Source organism: Rosa chinensis, chromosome 2 (genome assembly GCF_002994745.2).
Source record: "Rosa chinensis cultivar Old Blush chromosome 2, RchiOBHm-V2, whole genome shotgun sequence".
In the NCBI taxonomy this organism is placed as follows: Eukaryota; Viridiplantae; Streptophyta; class Magnoliopsida; order Rosales; family Rosaceae; genus Rosa; species Rosa chinensis.
This window is the reverse complement of record NC_037089.1, coordinates 30,560,967-30,587,337: the sequence shown is the minus strand read 5'-3', so window position 1 is coordinate 30,587,337 and position 26,371 is coordinate 30,560,967. Positions and strand designations below refer to the sequence as shown.

Below are 26,371 nucleotides of genomic sequence, written 5' to 3'. Positions count from 1 at the left end.
CTTTGGGATTCACCACAAGTGGTAGGGAGTCGGAAATTAGCTAGATTAGGATTAGTATTAATTTGGTTTAATTCAACTAATTATTGAGTAGGACCCTCGGAGATAATTATAATGAAGGAGAAGGGAGCAAGAATGATAGATAAATCATTCTCTTATCCTTCATACTTATTTAAGACATGTCAAGATAATTTAATTGACGTTGTATTTGCAGACTATATTGAAGATAGAATATCTTTCCTCAAAACAAAAATTATATAAATTTATATTTTCTTGTGTGAAAAAAGTACATAATAAATGTATTTTTAAGTTAAACTACAACAAAATTTCTATTACACACACGTATAACATACACAGAGAATCTAACACACACTGCATTCCTTACACACTTAGAGGAGCCAGATCGCTATATAACTAATCTGCTTCCCACAAGATTTTCACAGCTTCACATCAAAATACGGCTGGCTCTTCATGTCGGCCCTTGTTCCTCAACACCGACTGATTAAATTATGGTGTGCACTGAAGAAGTCGTCATGTTTTTTTGGTTCTCTGCAACTAAATCACAATTATTTTGCACGTTCACACTTAATTAATTCCTATCCAATCGAATGTATCCTTATAATTAATATCCCCACAGATTCTCTTTCCTTTCTTAGCTCAATGGTTACCTCATCATCTCTTAATTCACACACAAGCGAATTTCCCCCAACCCCATATATTTCATTTCGATGCAACAAAAATAAGAAGAAGATGTTTTATCTGTTATATTTTAATTCGACGAATTGCTTCGTCCTGAATTAAGGTTCTGACAGCCCAGCAACAGGGACCGACCGTTGTCAATTCAACGTACACTCCCATGGCGGCGTTAAACTAATCCCATCTATTCCACCACCTCTACAACTTGGTGTGTTGCATATATATTTCGACGCCGGTTCAAACCCAAACTAGTTGCAGCTACCTACTGAGGGCCTAGTCGTGTTTCGACCACGTACGTAAATTAATAACCCTAGGTTGAAGTCTTAGTAGTTCACCGTTTTTCGTTGTGAAATATATGTGTTTTCTAAAGGTGGCGAATCCGAGCAGAGACAGAGACGACGAGCGCGCCGCCGCGGCGGGGCAAGGAAATGAGACCGACCAAACTCATGAACAGAGAGACCTTATCGAAGAGTGGCTGCTATTTGAGCCCCTGCTTTTTTCTCAGCAACAACGACGTGGTGCTGGTGGTAGTAGTGGTGGTGGTGGTGCTGGAGGAATATTAGCTTCGTCGTCAATGCTGTTGCGGTTGGATAGGGAGAGGGAGATGTCGGCAATGGTTTCGGCTCTGACGCATGTGGTGACAGGAGAGGAGCAGACTAGGTTTGATGTGGTTAACGGTTCGGATTCGCCGGCGGGGAATGGTTTGTGCGGTGGCGTTGGAAGTAAGAGAGAAAGAGAAGAGGAAGGAGGTGGTGGTGGACAGAACATGTCTGAGTCGGTTTCAAGGCTTCCACAACAGGGCTCACCTTCATCCTCCTCTGTTTTTCCAGGTTTTTTTTTTTTTCTTGGGTGTCATTTTTTACTGCTAATTTTTCACGTAATTATCTAGTTCTAGTTGTTGATGGGAAGAAAAATCGTGCACGCATTCAATTGCTTCAAGATGAAGTTGGTACTTTGAATAGTCCAAATTTAGGAAGATGTTCTCTTCGTCTTGGCTCACAAGATTGACGGAAAAATACATTAAAATTGATTTTAAAACTAAATAGGCATGTATCGTAGAATTATCCAAATAAATATCCGTAGGTAAGAGTGTAATTCCTGACTTTTGAGTAGAGTCTAAAGTTTTCTTTCAACGAAAATGATATAGTTGCATAAAGCTAGTCTACCATTGTATTTGAAACCAATATATAGGAGAAAAGAAAAGAGATCGCGCGTAACATTTCTAAGCACGTTCTATCAACTCTTTTAACATTTGTTCTGATGAATTCCATAGAGAACTCGATCACAAGAACTCGAAGGACTACTAGCACCACACCACCTGTACAAACAGCATATGAATATAGTGCACCTCAATTATCAGAACAACCAATAAGGAGAAAATACAGAGGAGTGAGGCAGAGGCCATGGGGAAAATGGGCGGCTGAGATCAGAGACCCGTTCAAGGCTGCCAGAGTCTGGCTAGGCACATTCGACACAGCAGAAGCCGCCGCGCAAGCCTACGACACAGCCGCCCTGCGCTTCCGAGGCAACAAGGCAAAACTCAACTTTCCGGAAAACGTCAGACTCCGATCACTACCATCATCAGCTGCAGAAAATCCAATGACGACGCAACCTACAGTTTCGGGTTCTTCGAATGCCCTCCTGTCTATTCCTACATCCACCGAACCTATTGTTCACTCCCAAGCAGCTGCTTCATTCCAACAACAACGGCCTATGAATCTTTATGATCAGATGGTTTTGTTATCTTCGTCTTCATCTCCATCAGCTACTTCTTCTTCTACACTCGCCTCCTCTGTTTCCTCTGCTTCTTCTTCGCCACCACCGCCTGCCTTTTCCTCACTTTTTAGTGCTCAGGCAACGTCACCGGTTCAGCTCAGACAACCTACCGGTGATCAGAGTGGCGGAGCTGATTTTTCAGTGCAGCAGCAATGGTCAACGAGCTCCGGTCATTACAGTACTTCCTAGATGATCGATTTGATCATTTTTTTTTCCCGCTTCTTTCTTTTTTCCATTAAACATGACATTTTTTTCGGTTGTGAAATCCGTTCTCGTTAGTTGCTGCATCATTTCCTTAGCCATACTCATAAATAAAATTTTATTTTGTATTCTATCCTTAGTCTTATTCATTTCCGTTTGACCAACTATTGAAAAATCTATACTAATTAAGCTTAAGAGAGACTTGCGTGGGGCACCCGCCTCACGTAGATATAGGGCTGACTAATCACCTCTCAGCAGGGTTTTTTTTTTTATATTGCACTTTTAAAAAGCAGGGATAGTTTTGAAACAAGGAAAAAAAATTTGATGTCTGATTGGCTTGCCCTATATCCACGTGGTGGGAAAGCCCCTACCTAATAATTTCTCATTAAGGTTACTAGGTAGTTAGTACTTAGTACCTGTGTGCAATGATCATCTAAAGATCTTTGACTTGGGGCTACTGTCCCTTTGGGGACATCCGATAAAATATTTGACTTGGGACTGCTAATTCAAGTTTGATATAAAAGTTGTGGAAAAATTTTATGGAGAATTTCACAAATGGTCACTTAACTATGACTCATTCGACACTTTAGTCACTCAAGTTTCAAATATATCACTGCAATTTTTGGCATAGACAATCTTCTATTTGGCGGTCTAGAGGTCGTTCCTGTTCTGGAGTTAGGTCAGCAGCGGTGACGAAATTGTCTGGCGGTGGCATACTGGCATAGACAACCATCCTTGGCCTTCTAGTGGGAATGTTCTTGTTTGATCTCGGGTTGGAGGCGATGGCGTGTTGGAGCAGTGGTGGATGGATGGTGTCGACAATTAGGTGGTGATGGTGTTGGGTTTTCTTTAGTCCCAGGTTTGAATGTCCGGCAATCCTTTTGGTCGAGTTTAGGTCACAACGAGTGTTGGCTTGGTCGATCAAAAGCTGGTCAGGAGGACTCTGGTTGGTGCGTTTGTGTTGACACAAGTGAGTTGTCTAGTCTTAGAGTTCTTACTGGCTGGACGAGAGGCGCGATGTCAAGGATTTACTGCTCCTACGTTTATTGTCTTTGTCATACAGTTGTAGTGCAAGTTTAGAGTCAGTATATTGAGTTCCCAGTGGGAAGTCAAGTGGCCATCTCTGAGTAAGAGATGTCGCCAAAAACTCGTTGTAAGCAGTTCATTATTAATGAAGTTCTTATTTGATCAAAAAAAAAAAAGTTTCAAATATATCACTTTGGTCATTCAACTATTACACTGTCAATCACTTTAGTCACCTAAGGGGCATTTTATCTCACTTGGATCACTTCTCCAAATCATTATAATACATATTTCTCAATTTTTCACAATTGGTTGGACGTAAATATCATTAATATTGTGGCAAATAATTTTGTTTTAATGAAAAAAATTAACGAAGTGACCAAAATGAATAACAGAGTTAAAGTTGAGTGACCAAAGTGATATATTTAAAAGCTGAGTGACTAAAGTGTCGAATAGGTAAAAATTGAGTGAACATTTGTGATATTTTCCTAAAATTTTATAGTATGTTCACATATGACGTATATATTATTATCATTTTTATATTTTAATTACTCAATGGATAATTTATTTTACTCTAATGAGGATCTTATTTACCTATATACTGACGGCATAAGTGACTCAACTCTTATAAGTTTACCTCAACTCGATTATAAATTATAATCTACTTTTTTTTTTAATAAACAAAAAGTATATTTAATGTAAATCTAGCTGTCCATTCATGTTGGTACAAGTGCATGTCAATGCTCTGAATCTTCCTCTGCAAAATGTAGACATGTATCAGAAATGTTAACATACTAATTTCCTCCCTCATGTCCAAATCCAATGGTGGCTATCGAGGACGTGACCTCTCCTTTATCAGCGTCGTTGGCTCTTCAAGGAGATGGTGCATTGTCGAGGCTTGAGATTGACCATACAGTAGAGCCCACCCATCATTACCTAGTGGGTCACCCGATTACCTCCGGTCCAACTATTATCCCACATCACCGATATATGTTCCAAATAACCTAAATTAGGCCAATCTTGGTACGCAACCTAATGAGCATTTTTTCTTTCATTTCATCAACTCTAGTGACAAGTAGAGGGTATTATTGACTACGATTGTCCTTGCTGATTACGATGGGATTGGCTAGGTTACAGAGGTGCCTCTAAATCAAATTTCGATTTGGTTTAATAACTCTTCCTTGGGCTGGGAAGGTCGGATTTGTTTTGAAACAGGTGGTGCATGTGGATGAGCGTAGAATTCAATGCAATCAAACTGTCCGGTTTCTTTGTGGTTATGGATGTGGACAAGCCGTTCCTCCATTTTCATAGGTATATATATTGCCAAGGAATTGGATTTTGAGTATGTGAATGTGCTTGGACTTTTGTGTGTGATTCGTTTGTGCATGGAGCTATAGGTTTTCAGGGACCTCCCCTATAGGTGGCGATGGTAGCTAGAGCCGGTGCCTCTTCTATATGGTGAGGCCAGTGATTGCAACTCCATCTCCTAAAGTTCCACTTCCATCGCGGGACTTTTGAGGGTGCATTGCATAGCCTACATACAATAGGGCTCATCAGTTTTGCTATTGTTACTCCTCTCTTCTTGGCCCCAGCCCCTAGAAGACTAGAAGCCATGTATTGCTATTGTTCGTGTGGGGTCTCACCGGACCTCTTCCCCCCAAGCCCCACCCACCAACCACCCCCCAAAAAACAAAACAAAACAAAACAAAAAGGGGAAAGGATGGAGATATGGAGGCCTCTGTTTGGCTCCAAAACCAGTTGGCTTGCAAACTGTCTCTTTTGGGCGAGTGATTGCGCAGGCGTGCCAGCACCGCGGGGTGCAGTCGTTGGGGTAGTCCCTTGACCTGACTTCTTCTTCAAGCGCTGTGGACGAGGAGAGCACCAACCTCGTCACAGGGTTCTTCTCTTGCCTTTCGGAAAAGGACTTCTTGCCTTACGCGGTTAAGGGCTTTGGTTGTGGTCTCTTTGCGTTCACCGTATCGATACTCAACGTTGAAGGATGAGCAGAGCAATCACTGGGAAGTTGGAGAAAGCACGGGTTTTGCTAAAGCGTGACTTTAGCTTCGCTGGTTTGTGAGGGCGTTACCCTTGCTTCGCTGGTTGTATCGGTGGCAGTAGTACTGGCAGTCGGCTCGCGAGGAGACTAGGACTGGAAGCACGGTCGCCGGGTTGTTCTGGTGATGCTAACAGTCGGCTCGCGAGGAGACTAGGACTGGCGGGCGGTCACCGGGTTTCAACGAGGTTGAAGGTTTGCTCCGAGGAGGCTTTGTAATCGCTAGGATTGATTGATTCGAGAGAGGTCCGTGATTTCGTCGTTTAGCCCTGTATTTATACCCTAGGGTTTCGACTGCTCCTTGCCTCAGAAGGACTCTTAATTGAAGTTTCCTGTTTAGTCTCTACTACTCGATTTCAATAAGGTTTCGTCTTCTTACGAAGCACGGAATGGGCGAAGCTATAACCCAAACCCGAGTGGTTTTATTTTTGGGCCGCAGGTATCGGCCCGCTGGTTCGAATACACTAAAGGATTTTGCCTAAAATTACTTTTGGGCTCAAACATTGCCCCCCAGGCCGCGAAATCAGGCCCGCTGGGGTGTAACTGATTGAAGGGGACTTAGAAAGACGTGCCGGCCGCTTGAAACGATGCCATCAATGAAGATCGCGTCCTTTCGTTTGTGAAACGCTTTCTGTCGCATCGTTTCCCTCACAAAATCCTTTATTTAAACTCACAGCCGCAACCTTGTCACTTCAGAAACCCTTCCAGTCTCTTAAGCCCAGAAAAACCATTTCTGCCAACATCTTCTCTGCAAACTAACCAGAAATGGCTCCCCCTAAGAAAATCATCATCGATCAGGAAGAAGAACTAAATGAAAATGCCACTCGGACTTGGGGTACCAGCATCGGTGCTCGCATTCATCTTGAAACCTCAATTCATCGACCCCTACTCCTTCGTTTTCCCGACCATCACGTCGGGTTGGGCCCAGCACCGCAAGGCATTATTCCGGACGACGCCATCGCTCTATACGGCCTTCCTATTCGCCGGCCCATTCCAGTCCTCCGAAGGACTCCTGGAGACTTTAGCGGTTGGGGTGCCCAGAACCATCGAGCCAAGATAGGGAATTGGCCATCTTCCATTAGTGCACAGGAGATTTCCTGGTATCGCGAGACGCGGGCACGAGATCTAGCTCGCTGGAACGCAGCAGGTATCACCCACACTATCGATTTGTGTTTCCATCTTCCTCGCGGTGGTAATCGCTCGCCGCTCGCTGCTTTCCTCTGTTTTTGGAATACCGCCACCAACACATTTGACTTTAGATTTGGTCAAATGAGCATCACTCTGTTGGATATCCTCGCCATCACTGGCTTGCCTATCGATGGCGAGCCTTATGTGCACGGCCAATTTGACTCTGTCAACTTCACCTCAACTATGGCCCAACACGGTCGCAGCGCTCACAGTGGCTCCTACCCACGATGGTTGGCGTACTACAGCCGGGAACACAACGCGACCGGTGGAATCGCTTTTCTTGAGTATTGGCTGTGTAAATTCATATTTTGCACCTCTTCTTGTAAGCCCACTGGCACCTGGACCTTCTTAGCAACGACCCTCTACAACGACCGCAACATTGGGCTCAGACAACCGGTACTGGGAGCCCTCTATCGCATGCTGTACCAAGCGACGATGCATCCATTTGAGACCAACATATCTGGTCCTTTCTGGATTTTAGATTTTTGGATCCAGACTTACTTTCAACTCTTCCGCCGCGAAGATATCCCGCTACTTCCACCGGCCGACCAACTCTTAGGTCGATGGTTCTGCCGAGAGGACAAGTACTCATCTCCCCCTTATTCTGAATGTTTTTCTTATCTGTACTTGCTAGATGATATGCCGTACTGTGACCTAATTCTGAGCAGAAGATTCCCATCTTTGCTCGAATATGGTTTTCTTCCTAGCGATCCTCGCTATTCCAACCGCGCTAGCCTGGCTTTTCGCCACCCGGTCTCCTGTTCAGATATCAGGATCGCCGCCGAAGAACTCAACTACGAACTCTATGCTCCTAATCACTTTGCCCGTCAGTTCGGCCTTGTCCAATTGGTACCAGTTCCTCTATACGACGCTTGGAACTACAACACCTCTTAGCGCAGATTCGGGCCCCCCTTAGGGCCCCCGCCGACACAGAGCACGCTCGCGCTAGTCGATCTCCCTGATTGGGCCCAGGTCATCGACGCTGTAGAAGGAACTGAAGAAGGATATGAGATTTGGTGGGCAGAAGTCTCCGTCAATTGCTGGACCCCACCAGACGACAAACTCTTTGCAACTATCTTTGGCGAGCTGAGGAATCCTTATCCTGTCGATGTTGACATGCTCGCTCGCTTCTCTGAAGACATTACTGGGCCCCGACCCCTTCAAGTGATCCGACCGGCGCGAGTTCCTCGCCCGGCCCAGGCTGGAATCGTAATTCGCGAACCTCCGCCGGAGGTAAGTATTATAACTTTACCCTCTGCAAGTTCCTTCACTATTCACTTCGTTTACTCACACTTCTTTTTACTAGGGGAGTGCGCCGCGCCCTGGCCGCCGCACAACCAGTGCTTCCCCAGTCGCGACAATCTGGAAAACAGAAGGCAGTGCTCGCTGAACCTGCAGCCGAAGATTCTTCTTCTTCTGATGACGACGATCCACAAACCGTAAGAAATCCTCTGTCCTTAGGATCACGTTCTGTGGGTTAAGTCCTAACTCCTTGATTTTGACAGGTCGCAGCTGCTCTAGCTCGCAAGCGCAGTCGCTCGGACCCTCGCGTTGACCCCTGGGCAGAAGATGAACCACCGGCTGACCGATTGGTAAGAAGCGATAAGCTCATACTAAGCATTATCCACACCTTCGCCCAAACTTCCATAACCTTCTCTTTTGCAGGTTCGTCGCCGGCGGTCTGGAACCGCTGGGGAGGGCTCTTCAGCTGCTAGTCAAGGAACAACTGCTTCACAAGCGCCGGCGCCCGTGGGCCCTGAAAACCTTCCACCTCCTATCAACACCGTTGGCGACTCGGCCTCAATTCCTGTGCAGATCATAGAGGACAGTTCACCCGAGCCGGAAGAGAATGCACCCCTGCCAGATGCACCGCCGGAGGAGCCGATCGCTGTACAACCCCCGGAAGACGTATCGCTCAATCTTGATCCCACCGCGGCAGTTGAAGACCCTGCAAAAATACCAACTACAGACGAGCCTCCAGCTGCACAGGTAACCCCCATTCCAAAATCCATGCCTCATCTTTTGATTGACTCTGTATATCCTGATAAACTTTCCCCAATCGTAGAGTAACGTCCCTGCTGAGGAGGTCGCTGTCGCTGATCCCGCTGAGCCCGCTGGTGAAAGCATGGTGGCTCAAGAACCTGCCCCCCAGGTTCTAGAAGTAGGAGCTGAGATAATTGTAGCACCGGAACCAGTCGCGGCCCAAATCGTCGAGCCCCAAGAAGTCCCTGCCGAGGCCGCTGTTGACGCTACTGCTATTGTCGATGTCCCTCATCCCGAACCTCCTAACAGGCTGGAAAGGCTTGTTCGCGTACTCGAAGTGGCTCCTCCAGGAGTCATAGACGAAGCGAGGGACGGTCTGCAGCAACTTCTGGGTCCTGACATTTTACTACCGGGCGCGCCTGCCAGAGCTCAAGAATATTTGATGGTGCTTCGCCGCGAGCGCACTATCACCGAAGCTGAATTTGTTGAGATATACGAGCTCCTACAAAATCTCCCTGCGCGGATTAATGAGAGAAAGCCGCGACCGCGCAAGCTAGGCAGGCTCAGGCTCACTATCGCGGCGTTGCACAACAAGCAGAGGCATCTCGCGACTCCTTAGGTGATCGAGCTATTCGTGTTAGGGACCTACGGATCTCGCAGAACCACCTTCGGACCCACATTCAGGACCTCCAAGCCCAACTGATCGAAGCAAAGGCCCAGTTGGTGGTGGTGACAGCCCAACTTGAGCAAAAGGAACCTCAGATATAGCAACCCTTAGCAGCCTTCGAAGCGATGACTCAGAACTTGGCTCAAGCACGCGAAGCAGTCCGACAAGCAGAGTGAGCTGCTGCTGACACTAGCTTTCGTCTAGATGAACACTTACTTCGCTTGACCCATGCGGGTCGTAAACTTTAGGCCTCTTACTTCAGGCCCATTTTGCTTTGTATGAACGAACTTAATATTTAATGTTTAATATTTAGCCCGCTTCGCTCGGCCCAAATATCACTTACAGTCTGACAATTAATGATAAGTAAAATCGTTGAAAAGATAACCCCAATTTGGGCGGTTACCTCCTTGGAGACTGCCCTGCTTCCCACGCATTTCCAATATCTTCCATTTCCGAGATTATAGCATTTAACTGCATTGATTCTCTTATTGATGGTGTTGAAAGTGCCTCAACTGCTTGTCGCGCGGTGTAGAGTTGGTCCTATAAATACCGGTTTCCACAAAACAACGATAACCAAACCACCATGTCTTTCCCACAGATACCCTCGCAAGACCTATTGCTCTTTCTTCAGTTTCTAAAATCTTCCCTCCATGATTTCAACCATAGCCACAAATTCTTAGGCTTCATGGCTTAATCTCAAGACCTGGGTAGGCCTCATGGCCTAATCTCAGGTCCAGTGGCATGTCTTTGGTTTCTGAAAATCTGGATGAACTTGCCAGTCTCAGTTAAACCGAAGAACACGCCACACTCCTAATGCGGCAGAATCAGATTCTGAAGAGGCTGTCTCTTCAGACTGTCCGCGAGGAGCATGGGGCAGAAGGGCGGAAGGCCACGTTGAGGCCGCCTGTTCTTCTCTCGCGGTCTACCTCCGGAGCCTGGGTACGAGGCTTCTGTTTTTCCCCAGGAGGTAGATGTGGTTGTGAGTCGCGCTCGCTCCGGACCCCAACTCATGCCTGGAAGAAAGGCTCAAGGAAGGAAGATGATGGATTGTTTCCTTCCCCTTTCCTCTAGTACCGATGACAGCAGTGGCGACTCAGATCGGAAGAGGATCTGAGTAAAGGGGGGAAGAGTGCTCTGAGGTAGCGCCCAGATCCTTCTCCTTGCAACCAGATCCGGTCACTTTTAAACTTTACGTTCCTGTCAGAGCCACTTTTGGCCTTGTAATTACATGTGAAATTGTATTGCTCTATTCTGTTGTATGCTTCTGGCCGCAAAGCCACTTTATGTATGAAATTCCTGCTTTAAACAGAAATATGCAAAAAATTTGTTAGTTTAAAACAAAGCCTCTTGTATAGGCTTTTCACATCTATTCTTCACACACTTTGTCAAGAACGCTTTCAAATTGAATTGAAAAAATTGAGGTTAACTGGGATAACTTGGATAATGAATACAATAATGATAAAACAAAGCCTCATGTATAGGCTGTTACATAATAAAGCCTCAGATAAGGCCTATTAGATATGGAGTTGCCCCCCAATGTTCATCGGGGAAGCAGAGACAAGAACTATAGGCCACAGAGAAAAGGCCGAATGATGCGAGCCGATGAAGATTAAAGTTGCCCCCCAGCCTGGGCAAGAACAAGATCAGGTGGATCTTCGAACTCCCAGACACTTGGGTAATATTTCTTCAGGAAACGGCCGTTAATAGGGTTGTGATGGATGTCGCCATCGACGTCTCTGAGGTGAAAAGCTCCGCGCTCCAAGATCCTGTGGATAACAAAGGGTCCCTCCCATCGCGGTGTCCATTTACCGCGACCGGTTAACTTTTCACCCAAGGGTAAAATGGCCTTCCAGACGAGGTCGCCTTCTTTGTAACTACGACCACGCCTCCGCTTATCATAGGCGCGAGCGATACGTTGTTTTTCCATCACCAAATTGTCCAAAGCTGCCAAGCGCTGCTCGCTTAAATCTTCGTGCTCCTGCCATATTGCTTGAACGTAATCCTCGCCAATCAAATGATGCTGTTCTTGCACGCGTAGAGAATGAACGTTAATTTCTAACGGTAAGATAGCGTCATGACCGAACATAAGTGCATACGGCGTTGTGGCGTCCCACTGGGCGTGCCAAAATGTTTGGCTCCAAAACCAGTTGGCTTGCAAACTGTCTCTTTTGGGAGAGTGATTGCGCAGGCGTGCCAGCACCGCGGGGTGCAGTCGTTGGGGTAGTCCCTTGACCTGACTTCTTCTTCAAGCGCTGTGGACGAGGAGAGCACCAACCTCGTCACAGGGTTCTTCTCTTGCCTTTCGGAAAAGGACTTCTTGCCTTACGCGGTTAAGGGCTTTGGTTGTGGTCTCTTTGCGTTCACCGTATCGATACTCAACGTTGAAGGATGAGCAGAGCAATCACTGGGAAGTTGGAGAAAGCACGGGTTTTGCTAAAGCGTGACTTTAGCTTCGCTGGTTTGCGAGGGCGTTACCCTTGCTTCGCTGGTTGTATCGGTGGTAGTAGTACTGGCAGTCGGCTCGCGAGGAGACTAGGACTGGAAGCACGGTCGCCGGGTTGTTCTGGTGATGCTGACAGTCGGCTCGCGAGGAGACTAGGACTGGCGAGCGGTCACCGGGTTTCAACGAGGTTGAAGGTTTGCTCCAAGGAGGCTTTGTAATCGCTAGGATTGATTAATTCGAGAGAGGTCCGTGATTTCGCCGTTTAGCCCTGTATTTATACCCTAGGGTTTCGACTGCTCCTTGCCTCAGAAGGACTCTTAATTGAAGTTTCCTGTTTAGTCTCTACTACTCGATTTCAATAAGGTTTCGTCTCCTTACGAAACACGGAATGGGCGAAGCTATAACCCAAACCCGAGTGGTTTTATTTTTGGGCCGCAGGTATCGGCCCGCTGGTTCGAATCCACTAAAGGATTTTGCCTAAAATTGCTTTTGGGCTCAAACAGCCTCATCCATCAAAGTCGCACTAAATAGAAGTACAAAGAATACTAAAGAATAATCGCATCAAAAGGCTCTATACTTTATTCCCAGTAGAGCCGAGTTGTTTGCATGAGAAAACTCATTCAAAGGATCTTAAATAGAAAGATACTCCACAGAGAAGTATAATATAGAGCTTATTGATGCTGTTATTTTTTAGTTTTCTCTGTACTTTTATTAATGAGTGTATTTGGGATGGCTAATTATTTATTAGTGTAGTATTATGTGTGAGGAATTTACAAGCTAATTCTGACCTAGCCGCTCTCTCCTAGGGTTTCTAGTTGAAAACCTTTTTTCGAGAAAATCTTTCAAATAACCCCAACTCGATGGCTGATGCCATTCTTGGCCTTGTGGCTGCTTGCCTCTTGGCATACACTATTGACTTGACAGTAGGATCGTCTCTGGCACTCTTTTGGTCACCGCCTACATCGGTGAAGTGGATCAATAGATTTCGACCAGATCTGCCTTAGGACCTCTGGCTTTGCGAAATGATGTATAGAGACAAGGATGGACGTGGTGGGGATATCTTGGGTGAGCTTGCCGGTGGTGAGCTTGATGATTTTGGTGATGATGGTCGTGTAAAGATGGAGGAGACTATGACGGGCTTCTAGTCTCGTGCGGCTGGTGTCAGGATTGGAGCCTCGCCCTTGGATTCTCATATTGGGTTAGGTGTGAGGGGGAACGGCTCTGTTGCGTTAGCTTTTTCACCTGTGACGTTGGCTATGAACGATGACGTTGGGTTGTGGTTGACGGACAAGAACGCTCGTGGTTGTGGTAGCTTTCAATCCTCGTATACAGGCGGTGTCGTCAACTGGTCTGGCCCTCTCGGCGAAGGAGGCTACTGCTGCAGCGGGGTTGTGCAGGTCAGTGTCTTTGGTGAACAGGAGCAGGACAGGGTGCCCGTAGAAATTACTACTTGGGCCATCTGGGCTTTGTTCTGGCCTGTGGGTTGGACTCAGTGTTTTGGGTCCTGGGCCTCTTTAGTTAGGGGAGTGGAGGATGATTGGTCATCCTCTAACCCAAATTTTGCTTAATTTCATTTGGGTCGCAAAATCTAGTTTGCTCGGTTATTACATTTATTTAACTTGCTTTTGAGTTTCAAGGTTTTGTTAGAATCAAGGTGCATAAATTTCCTTAAAAGGTGGGTATACACCGGAGTGCGAGGTTCTGTTTTGTTAGAATAGATCCTTTGTATGTCATAAATGATGGCTCTTTCTGTTGGCCCCTCATGAATGTGTCGTTTCTAGTACTGCTTGTTGAATTATAAAATTGGTTGATCTCCTTCAATTCAAAAAGAAAAATGAGTGAGGAATTTACTTTCTCTGGACCACATTTATTAGTGTAGTATTAACATTTGTTCTCGTTTCTACTATATATATATATATATATATATATAATGCAAAAAAGAAAATATCAAACTAAAGCTAGATAATTTACAAGAGCTTTCTCACACCAGTAATAAACTAATAATAAAAACCTAGCCACTGACGCGAGAGAGAGGGAAGGAAACCCCTAGCTTCGAAAATCTCTAAGTTTGACTGTATGGAAGAGGTGGATGAGATGGTTGTTCGACTGGCTGCTTCTCTTGGACTGGCAGATGTTCGCAGGCTAGTGGATCTTCGTCCGACTCATGGAGAGGGTTTGCGTCGTTCTCAGACATATTTGGTGGGGAAGTTGTTGACGGCTAGGGCTTTCAACAAAAGATCGTTCATGGGTATGTTCAGGCGTGCATGGAGGTTGAATGGAAGATACATCGCTCAGGAACATGGAGATTGCTTTCTGTTCACCTTGACGGATCCAACAGATCGTAATTGGATCCTTTGAGGTGGTCCTTGGGGTTTTGATAGAGCTCCGGTTGTCCTAGCACCCTATGATGGGGTGGGAGCGATCAAGGATGTTTCACTCTCTACCTTAGCTTTCTGGATCAAGGTACGTGGTCTGCCACCAGATTTCCATACTAATCATTTCTTGGGGCGGTATGTGCAGAAAGACACAACAGAGTTTGGAGAAGGAAGGATTCGAATCCGAGTTGAGATGGATCTTCTGCAGCCTGTGATTTTCTGACCGAGCTTCACGGTGGATGATGGGGTTGATGTGGATCAGGACTTTTTCTTTGAAAATCTCTATGGGAGATGTCAAGAGTGTGGTTTGATTACTCATGTAGGATTACCATGTGCTGGGACGCCACTTCCAACAGAGGCCATGATTGAACAATTGCCGGCAAGGCGAAATCTTGAAAGGGTATTGAACCGTGTGGAGTTATCTCCTCATGTTGGGCCGTCGATGGTGTTTGGAGCACAACCAAGTCCACAAGTCGGGCAGGAGAGATTCCTGTCAGTAGCTAAACAAAAGGGGAGGAAGGAATTCAGGCGTAAGCTTGTTACCGGCAGTGGTGAAGGAAGTTTTGGGGTGCACACTGCACCTCTGAACGAGCAGGTGAAGAATGGTAATGAAACATCTCCGGGAGGTTCAGGGCAAGAGCTGATTGGGAGTGGTAAACTACAAAAAAAAAAAATCAAATAGCCACGGCGCAATGCAGTCGTGAAAAGCCAAATTGCCATCACCAAAGACCAACGGCGACGGCTAGACGACGACAAAATAGCCGTTGTCATTGAGGGCGTCGCCATTGCTATTTGCGACGGCAATTACGCCATCGCATGAATTATGGCGACGGCTACTATGTCGTCGCAAAGAGCAATAGCGACGCCACCTACTGCAATGAAATTTTTTGCCGTCGCTGAAGGTCATCTGCATCGGAAACAATGTTGTCGCCAGTGGCGTAGCTAGAAATCTTAGTTAAGAGGGTCAAAATTTAAATTATAATATTAAACAAACATAAACTTCATCAAATAATATAAAAATTATAAATCATCACAATACTTAAAAATAACAAGTCTATCTAAAATAATTATAGTTGTCCACGACAATTACTCATTTCTGAAATATCATCATTTGATCATTTGATGTATTTCTTATTTGAGGAGCTTCAGGTGGTGTCAACTGTTCTGTTGCTTTTCTCTTATAATACCTCTCTAAAAAGGCTTTCATATTCCAAATTTTCAATTACGAAGATTTCAACTTGCTGTTCGGAGAGACAAAATCTGAGAGAGATAAAAGACGAAATTATAAGAGGAAACGACTTAAGAGAATGAGCAAGAGACCAAAAAAAGCTATACAAGTCTAAATATATATAGCCATACATAGGAGAAAATAATCATTAATTAAGAAAATATATTAAAATATTAAAAGAATGTGGGAGACCGTTTTCTGTCCAAATTGGGACAATTTTGATTAGGAAAATATATTAAAATATTGGAGATTGTGGGATACTAGGAATAGGACTGTAGGAGAACCGTCCAAGTTGATCATGATAATAATTAAAAGCAAACGTTTTTTTTCTTTATCAGAAGGGTCAATTATTGGATTAAAAAGTCACTATCACATATTTCGACCAACCATGGCTCAGTTTGGAAAATTGAGAAGAGTCAATTGACCTTTCTCGCCCTACTGTAGCTACGCCCCTGGTTGTCGCAAGATATGAATCACCAATAAAAAAAAATCTTTTTTTTTTTTGCAAAACCCATACAAATCACGTTCTGTGCAAAAATACAAATGAGAAGCTTGTATACTCTTTCACAATATTGTTATTCAATGATTCATACATCTTTGTCATTGTTCAAAATACAAAAAATGCACAACTTCTTTCTCCTATCTTGCTCTCGCTCATCCCAGCTAATGACAACCTCGAGTGAACACATCTAAAGCTTCAATTTCTCTGCTGAGATGAAACTGGTACACGAAAAAACAGATAAAATAGTAAGCTGATCACTGACCTTAAGAAAGAAAAGAACCTTAATTTCATTACTCTCCTTTAGGTCCTAAACTGACATACTCTTACCCTTTAGTTTTCTGACCAAAGAGACATATATGTTTCTTCAGGTCGTGAGAGATTTCAAAACTCAAAGAATTTGCAGAGATGTGTTTGCGAAAGTAAAGGAACTATTTGAAGAGCATGACAATGGTGATAGAGAAAGCCTTGTGAAAGTAGAATAGGGATATGAGAAAGTGAAAGTGGGACTGCGATCTCAGAGATTAGAGAACTACACTAGAAACTACAGCTTTGCTTGGTGGATTATCATTTCATACCTCACCAACCCTGCCACAGAGAATAGGAATTCAATCAAACGCATCTCAGAGAATAGGATTTATGCAGTCTTAATGCCAACACCTAGAAAAACATATTGAAAAGGAACTCTAACAAGCAGTCAAGCACTCTACCTGAAAAATAAATAAAAAATCAACTAAAAAAAATCCACACCTTCAATTGGCGCCACACATCAGTAAATGAAAACAAAGCCAGTTTCACTAGTATCAAAAAACTGAATATCTCGGCATATATTTTCAATGCACCAAGAGTCAAAACAAAGCTGATGGGCCAGTTCACTTGATATCCCAAACCAAGAAAGTTGAAGGAATCATCATTGACACAAAAACAAGGTCAGAGAGATGACAGAAGAATGCCAACTGAAATTTAAACCAAATGTCCCAATATTCTAAAGAGCAATCAAATCTAAAAGGGGCACAAAAGAGGGCAAGCAATAGAAGCTTGTTCGAACAATAATAAATCATGTTAGAGGGTTCTTGCTGAGCATGTAGAAGAACCATAAGAGTGAATTTGCACTGGTATCTTTCCTAGAAATCATGAAGTTCAGAATTATTTCACTTAGATATTTATCATTCATCTCTTCCGGATTCTTCTCACTCTTCGATAGAAACCGCGACAGTATGTCCTCCTTGTCATTCTATGAAACATGTAGCAGACATAGGATTAGAAGGTAGAGAGAAGAGAAACATCATGCAAGACAATCCCCAATACATGTTGCCACAAATATCTGATGGACCACATGGCTCCATCCAAAATAATATTCATATTATGAGATGATGATTTGATACCAAGTATCAGAGGAAATGATCTCGTTCTCACTCTCATAAACACAGACACACAGCAAGAATGACAGCAAAGTAATGCAAAATTGATAAGGGTGGCTTCAGAACCAATTTTGAGAAATCTTTTTCATATCCAAAATGGATCAACATAGATTTGAGCCTGCAAAATCAGAAACTTGTAACTAGTATTGTCACGAGCTCAGAGTCTCAGAAGAGTTAATCCTTTTTCTTCATTTGCTCAATTTTTGTGTGGATTAACTTATACAAGAAATCATCAACGATTTTGGTATTCTTCCTTTAGAGAGCTTCTGATCCTACATTCATAAACTTCTTAATCCCCCACAAGACATCAACGAAATGAAAGAGGGTCAATTTACTTGCATTTCAAAAGCATCGCCAAAACTCTTGCCTTCTTCAATTGATTTTCCATATGAAGAAACTTAACTATTGTAATCTGAACATATTGTAAAGCATTACTGATTTAGTGTCCTGCAGTGTTTCAAATAGCATTCACGGGTACGGGTATTTACCCAACCCATTTTTAAACAGGAAAACCCATACCCACCCATTTACCCATTTTTAATTTTTTTTTTTTTTAATGGTCTTTAAGCTTCAGTCAATTAAAGGCTGGGATTTAAAAAAAAAAAAAAAATACTTGCTACTATTTTTTCAGCCACACAGAACCAATTAATAATGAATTGAAAACTCGTTACAACCTCTTACCAACAAAACAAAGAATAGAGAAAGAGACTTGTTACAATCTGATGCTAATTAGGCAAACAAAAACACTGCCTAAATGATGCAACCTAGATTAGTAGGCACCCAATTAATTACTATAACATACATTTTACTCTCATCATGATTCATGACAAACAAATACACACATGCAATCACACATACACACAAATACACACTCAAGCTGTAAGACTTGATTGTACACACATTTGCAAAACTCAGCCGGCTCTATACTCTGTCATCTGGTCCAGCAATCATGAACTGCCATTTGAATATTTCTACATCAAACTTCGTATTAAGGGATTCAACTTCACTAGGGCAAGGGAAAGTTGATACTAAGTGGCAGAAAACACTCACATTGCAATCAAGAGCATATTTCCTGGCAAGAAGCATTGCTGCATTATAATTATGGTTATTATGGTTATAGAAACCGATCAATATGCCTCTTCAATTTCCCTTTTCTTTTCCTTTCATATTTCTTCCCCCATTCATAATTTTGACTTCTGTTTGCTCATTTTCACAAGGGAAGGTTACGGCGGTTGCTGAACAATCATATAGTTATTATACTGGAAACGAAGGAACTGACAAAGATCCTCAGGTAGTCAAACACAAAATATCTCACTCAAACTAACAAAACCCAGAATCCCTTTGCAAAAATTAACACAGAATCAATCTCTATTCCAACAAATCCCACAATCAAAAGCCAAAACTCAAAAGCACTTGCTCAAATCCACAGAACTACAATCATTAATCCCAATATGCTTAACCAAAACAAGAAAAACCACATAAATCGCAAAACCCACTTCCTGAAAATACTTTTTCCTTCCTAAAAATCAAATCAAGCATTGCAAATTGCATATATGCAGACAATAGATACAGATATAAGAGAGAAGGAAGCGAGTAGTACGAGTTCGAGAGAGGAGAAACAATGGCGGCGCCTGAAATTCACAGCATCAATCTCTATTGCTGCAATACTATCCTCATATACTAACTAGCAGCATAACCCAACAAGAAATTACACAAAAGCAAACAAGATAATCTAAAACAATGAAATGGGTGGATTTCGAATCGGAAATTAAACTTACTTGAGAGGGACTTTCCGATACGCCTTTTTAATTTCCTTATGAGTTGAATGACTTCGAATCCCTAGAAACACTCAAGACTTCTTACGGGTCTTGCCGTATCGGCGAGCTTATGTGCCTTCCAATTTCGAACCAAAACCCATCTCTCGTCTCTGTTTCTCACTCTCCAAAAAGAAGCTCTCTGTATCAAAATCTAGCTTAAATAGAGCGAAGAATCTGGAGAAGAAAGAAATACCAGATCTGTGATGGATTATATTGAAATGACGAGATCTAGGTTATAGTCGATCTGACCCAGAGACAAGATGCATGTATTTGGGACTTTGGTATTCTGAAATACCCAAACGCCACACTAGTTTCTAATTGATCTGATGCACAAGAGAAACGGGTTGAGAGCGGAAGAGAGGCTGACCCAAAGAGACATTTTTCAAAGTTTAATTCTCTTTTGCCCTCTAACATAGAGTTTAGAACTAAGTACACGCGACGACACATTGGTGGTAGCAATTCATATCAGAATATGCGACGGCGTAGTTATGTAGTAGCAAACAATTGGTATTATGGTGACAGAGGGATGTTTTGCCGTCGTATCCGATTGTTGTTTTTGCGACGGGGTTGTTTTGCCGAAGCAAAATATCTATCATTCGCGACTGCTATTACACGCCGACACAAACAAGAGAAACCAATTGAATTCTTTTTTGTAGTGGTAATTCTACTGAGAAGGAGTTGATGGAAGCAGCTCCTAGTTGTGGTATGCGTAGGAAACGTGTGGATGAAGATGGCATCTCTCTAAAGAAGTTGCGGTTGAGTCTAGCAGTAGGCAGGACAAACTTGGATGTTATGACAATGAGATTGTGTTATGTGAAAGCTGTCAAGGAAGTATACAAGAAGAGGCTGGAAAGGCCAAAGAGGGCAAAGAATAAGGCAAAGGAACTTAAGGTTGTGCATGCTTCACCTATGAAGAAGTCACTGGCAAAAAAGCTCAAGACTCCTAGGAAGGAGGAGAAATTGGTGAATGGATTATCGGAATTCACCGTGTTGGAGACAGTTCATGGTTCCAACCCATCAAAGGGTAAGGAGCCAATAGTTGTTTGATAGGTTGATCCTAGTTACTATTGTCTATGCTGATAGAGATACCTCTATGAGTCTTATGAAAGTACTTAGTTTTAGCATACCACAATTGTGTGCTCGGTGTGTGAGACTAGGTAGAATAGATTGCCTGCAAAGCGAGGTGTTTGTATGTGGCATAGACTACTCAAAGCATGATTATTTTATTGGAGTAGTCTTTGTACTATTTCTTAATCTACGAACGGAGCATATTATTGGTATGTCTCAATTTGATATATAAAAAAAAAGTAATAAACTAATAACTAATAAGACGTCACTTTTTTATGTATGGAAATGTTGTCAACCCATTATAGTACAGAGAGGAAACAGTGACAATCTGTATTGGACAACGTCAAAAAGAGTCATTTTCACTTTCCAGCAATTTTATCCGTGGTATGTAAAATCAGTCAAAAACGGAATTCATTATTTGCTTTTTACAATGGCGTTTCAAAACCTTCAATCTTTGCCCAAAAAAAAAAAAAAAAGACGGTTGGTTACACTAAGTAAACTGATCAAGTTCAAATGTAGGAAGTTCATTTTGCCAAAGACAAGTTGAAATGCTTCTGTAGTAAAGTATGAGTTGAAATGATTGTTGACAACCATAGATATTAGATAACTAATTACGGGAGCCCCTTCTAATGAGCACTAGTTGAAGATTTGTGTTAAACTTACTTTTCGATTACATTTTCATAAATAAACCCTTAGATGTTTAGATATTTATGTATAGATCATTTATGTAAATTTTCAATCAAATTAAAAATCGTTAAGACATTTATAATCGTGATTTGTCAGTTATGAACCTGAACAGTTCATGTTTGACAAATTTAGTTCAGTAACTTAACGATTAGCAATTTAGAAGAAATTTTTTAGAAGTGATCTACTAATGCATGCATAAATATCTAACGGTTGATTTGTCATAATGTACTTTAAAAAATTGATCTCCCATACCGTTTATTAGAAAGTCCTTAACTAATCCTATCAATTTTACGAGAAAAGAAAACTACAAGAAATCTTTTTGTTGCCTGCTGGCACACCAAAGGTATGTGCGAGTATACAACGAGGAATTTAGTTCTAATAAAACAAACAACTTGATACATATACTTTACCAACCCTCTTCCCTAATAGAGAAAAGCCCAGTCTTCCAAAGATTGATTACTAGAATCCGATAACTCTTTAGTCCATGGAATAGAAACCGCGACAATGGTTTAAGAGCATCATTGGTCACGAAAAGACTGAAGACGTGCGACATAAGCCTTCTCACACCTTCAGAGCTGCCTTGTGAACCATTGTTTCTTTGTGTATTTGGTGGCAGCTCTTCTCAACAAGATCAAGCAGCTTCTCCAAGTTTGTAGCCCACGAATTAAGAACGTTGTTACTATCTTTCGCAGTTCGGAAACAAATTATGCCTATTGGCCTGTCAATCTTGGCCACCAGCGCCTTGGACACAACCATTTCTGAAAGATGCTTCTCAGCTTCCTGAATAGTAAAAAAAAACAAACTATTGGTAAAGCTAGACTGAAAATATATTAGCAGATTTCAAGTGTGCATCGCAAAAACTGTGATTGAATGCAAAAGGCATATCAGCAAATGACGTACTAAAACCAATCATAAAACCTTAGAAACTTATATTCTTTTCCTATTCCAACCAAGGCTACCAAGGCCGTGGGCGATCTGTTACACCAGCACATGGTATGATCGCAGTACAATAGGGATAATCATGGTAATGTTAACTCCAGATTGCTTCCCTCACTTCGTATAATTATTATAATTCTAATTTCTTTGATTTTTAAAAATAAACTTGAAGAAAGGGAGAAGAGGATCTTTTTGCATTTATTACTCAAGTAATATAGTCTTATGCATCCATGTCAACTAAACTAGTACGTTAAACAAGATTCGGCTACTGCTGAATCTCAAACATTAACACAGTGGCCAGAATCAGCTTAATTAATCACCTATAGGGTTATTCTCCTTCTCTCAACTCCTCCCCCCACTTTCCGTGTTCCTTTGGTTAACCAATTATTCTTTTAGCAACTTTGATAAAACCCCTTTTTTCATCCCAGGTAATTGAAATAGGTAGGAAAACTTATCCAGACACAATCACTTGGAATACATGACAAGCAAAAAAAATAATAATAATAATGTTATCTACAATAGGAATAAATACAAATTAGCATCCACAAACCTGGATACTTAGACAGAGCAGCTCTGCAAGTCTCTTCAAAGTAACCCTCGAGTAATACTTTGAAACAACTAGAATATTCTGCAAAAGCATCACATGTCATAAAAGTAGTTGTGGACCAAACAGTTAAATAAAGGGCAGATAAGTAAACGTGTGATGTCTAGGGCAAACCTACATGTTCAATTATCCTCTGCTTTAGATCTTCAGCTGCTTTGTCACCCAAAGAGCCTCCAAGCATGTTCTTCTCATTCTCAAACTCATCGTTGAACTTATTCCAGAGTGTGGTCCATTGTATGACCTCCATGGTTACCACTTGTTTCAAAAGTAACCTAAAAGGGAATAACAAAGGCAGGGCTCATATGTCATACTAAAAGCATGTATTAAAGATATGAATCATAGAGTCATATGACCAAAAGAAGAGCTAGTTCCACAGATGCTAATGTTGAAAATACCTAAAATTTGGAATCTCTGAAAGATTCTTATCCTCCAGGGTGGAATTAAGAAGGCTTGACTGCATTGGATCGTATGGTGACAGAACCAAGTACCAACAGATTTTCCTCAATATCTACAATGAAGAGAATCTTATATTAGTTAAACAAATAAACACAAATAATGAGAGTTTCTCTCTAAAACTGGTCATTTGGTGTCACAGGTTTCACTAAAGTTTTGTTTACTCAAAATATAGCCTTTTTTCAACACAAATTCTCAATGTGAAACAAAAATGTGTAAAGGATAACGCAAAAAGAAACAATGGGGTAATTTCAAAAAAGTAAAAAAAAAGGCTACATTTCCCTGAACTCAGTTGTAATTATGCATCAAAGGAACCACTTCTCCACAAGCTTCCCATTATCCCACCCACATTTACCGATTCAGATAGTTTCTTTATAAAGAGCAATTTTGCAGATGGATTTTATCCTCCTTCTATAACAATTTAATTGCTTCAATATACAAGCCAAATTCCTTATAGGCGATAGAAATCATCAGAGAAAGACAAGGGTTCTCAGGTATTTTTCTATTGCTATCTTCCTTTGTAAATGCAGTCACCCATATTATATTCCCTACTTAATGGGAAAGATGCTTTACTTGGCGTTTTTGGTTTCTTGTGTTGGCAAAGAAGCCCTTTCAAGAAGACTGATAAAAAAGATGCAATAGAGGATCAAAAGGCAGACAGAGTCACAAATGGAGATCTAGGTTTTCCATATGTTTTAACTCAGGTTATCTGCTATGTAATTTCTATACATTTGTTAACATAATTTTACTTTTAAGAGATTGGAGCATGTCTGTAATATTTCACAAGCATGTTGAGAGGCTATAATAGTATAAATAAGATCTTTACTGGTATCCACTGAGCTGGATCCTCTTTAACAGAAGGGATCTCGTATATCGCCTTATAGCAACGGCAAATCTCAAGGTAATCATTGTTATGAGAATAATACCTGCTGACACAATAGTGAAGAAAACATGATTACAGTAAATAAAAACACCCAAAATATGAGGTATCATCAATCCAGATGATCTAAAGAGACCATACACCAAAAATAGCATTAACTTCAAACACCTGCAAACTATCAGATTTGACATTGAACTGGTTTTCAACTTTTCATACACCATATGTTCAGTGATATATATACATTTAGAGACTATTTAGGTAATCCAACATGTAGTGTTGCCCAAGAAACTAATACATTTTGCCTTTGAATAAATTTGAACATTGAGAGACTATTTAGGTGATCCAATGTGTTTGTGAAGTAATCCAACGTATAGTCTTGCCCAAGAAACTAATACATTTTGACTCCAAATGAAATTGAACATTTAGAGACTATTTAACTTCTAGCATCTGGAACTCAAAACAAGAAACATGGAGTCATCATCTCATACCTAATTCTACAGAGATAAAATCATGAAACTATTACTGAACTACATATCACTTGGTAAATGCATTATTGATAATACCTAGTTCACAATAGCAAACATTTAGTCCTTTCAAACTGCTGTGGTTTGAATGGAGCTGGGACAGAAATAAATACAAGTTCACCCTAGCCAATTTTTTATTTATTTCATTTATTTATTTGAGGGATCAGATTCTACGAATTCCATCTCATTTTCTGGAATGGTGCTTTTGGAAACCCATGGAATCCACAGTTCCCAGCCAGTGTTTGGAAATTATAAGATGGAAATGCTTCTTCAGAGCATCAATGAAGTTGTTTTTGAAGCCTAAAGATAAGGCCCAAGGGATGGTCATCATTATAATTATATATAGAGTTTGCTTTGAATTTTCCACGAACCAGACTACCACAGAAAACCAAATCCAGTTCATTAAACTCTAATTCAAATCGCCGAAATTCTCTAGACCCGCTCAGCTCAAGTACACAAGTTGATTCTAGTTCTCCGAATTTTAGCAAACTGAATAGCTAATTTCATCTCAATTCGGCCAAAAAACAAGAATGAGAGATGAAGCATACCTCTAGTTCCGTAAAGCAAATACTTGAGCGAATTTCTATGTTGGTTTGAATCTGGGCTTTGTAGCTATCGTTCTGCTGCCTCGGAAATTTTGATAAATAACCTCTTTTATGACCTTGAATTGATTTTTAACCATGTTTTTTTAAAGAGTTGAAAAATGACCATATTAATGAATCAAAAGTCTTAACTACCCCTATTTAGATCTGTAACTCGCATCTTTTCTTCCCATCTTTCTCAATTCCCACGATTATGCAAGCTGCTCACGTCGAATAGGACTTTCACATCCGAATTTGATTCTCCTTTATTGCTCATTCTTGCTTCAATACAACTTTGCCGGCAAAATACCCAGAGCCACATTCAACGTTGCTTTTGAAAATCATGCCAAAAAATAATCAAAACTGCAGGTGAAAATGGGAACGGTGAAGAACATCTTGGAGGCCATGGAAGTAGCTGAAGCTCCAGCTTGCTTTCATATCCAAACCCAGTACCTAGAAACTCAGAAAGTACCCAAACAACCAGTACCATTTACCATAGAGAAGAAGCTTCAATTCTATGTTCTTCTCTATACCCATATTCTTAGAAGAAAAAAAATTGATCAAAAACTGATCTTGATCCTTTTCTTGCCAAACCCAGATCATTCCCAACTTGTGCTTGAACATCAAGCACGTGCTCTTACCCAGAAACCTTGCTCATCATACCAATTACCCATAAAAGAATCAAATTGGCTTGATTCTTTTTGACCACTCCAAACCACACCCATACCAGAATCATATCAATCAATCAAAATTGCAGTCAATCTCTTGCTCACACGAGTTCAATACCCCAGAAATACCCTCAACAGAAGAGCTTTGTTTCTTTAATTTACCCATCACCTATAACCAAGGTTTTTGCTCAAAGATTGAGCAGAAGCTCATACCATAAGATACTAGGAACAAATTTTGTTCGTCATCTAATCAGTACCCGTACCATACTCAAGAAGAAAGTCAAAGTACCTTCCGATTCCGGCGACCCAACCTGCATCTTCGACCCCCTCCGCCGCTCGGATCCTTCTTCGACCCGACCTATCATCAAATTCTTCAGCCGAACTTCTGAAAAGGGCAAAAAAAAAATTGCTTTTAAGTAGTGTTCAAACAAAACCATACGATGAAGATAAAGATTGAAGTGATGAGAATTAAGAGAATTCTGCATTAGCTCATAAACTGTGGGGTATTTGTGTCTTTTGACACTTTAAAAAGGTCAGAATTCAACTATTTTTTGAAGTTGGGTTATAAATCAATTCAAGGTCCTAAACGAGGCTATTTTTCTA

At 41.8% G+C, this 26,371-nt stretch overlaps 2 protein-coding genes across 4 annotated transcripts; one reads left to right on the top strand and one right to left on the bottom strand.

The window, feature by feature from the left end:
• The first annotated feature begins 641 nt into the window (after positions 1-641).
• On the top strand, positions 642-2,803 carry LOC112187519 (ethylene-responsive transcription factor ERF110). 3 transcript variants are annotated; one of them, XM_024326360.2, is made up of 3 exons: positions 648-985; positions 1,081-1,523; positions 1,967-2,803. In XM_024326360.2, the coding sequence occupies exons 2-3, from the start codon at positions 1,268-1,270 to the stop codon at positions 2,656-2,658; spliced, it is 948 nt and encodes a 315-aa protein (XP_024182128.1). In that variant the 5' UTR covers positions 648-985; positions 1,081-1,267; the 3' UTR covers positions 2,659-2,803. The 3 variants fall into 3 exon arrangements, with proteins under 3 accessions (XP_024182127.1, XP_024182128.1, XP_040371510.1); XM_040515576.1 differs by having other exon boundaries at positions 1,064-1,523; XM_024326359.2 differs by having other exon boundaries at positions 642-1,523.
• Positions 2,804-21,354: 18,551 nt separating this feature from the next.
• LOC112186618 (26S proteasome non-ATPase regulatory subunit 12 homolog A) lies at positions 21,355-26,159 on the bottom strand. Its single transcript, XM_040513896.1, has 5 exons — positions 26,058-26,159; positions 23,058-23,170; positions 22,781-22,934; positions 22,609-22,686; positions 21,355-21,902 (listed from the first exon to the last, which is right to left on the bottom strand). The coding sequence occupies exons 2-5, from the start codon at positions 23,120-23,122 to the stop codon at positions 21,684-21,686; spliced, it is 516 nt and encodes a 171-aa protein (XP_040369830.1). The 5' UTR covers positions 23,123-23,170; positions 26,058-26,159; the 3' UTR covers positions 21,355-21,683.
• Between the last annotated feature and the right edge of the window lie 212 nt (positions 26,160-26,371).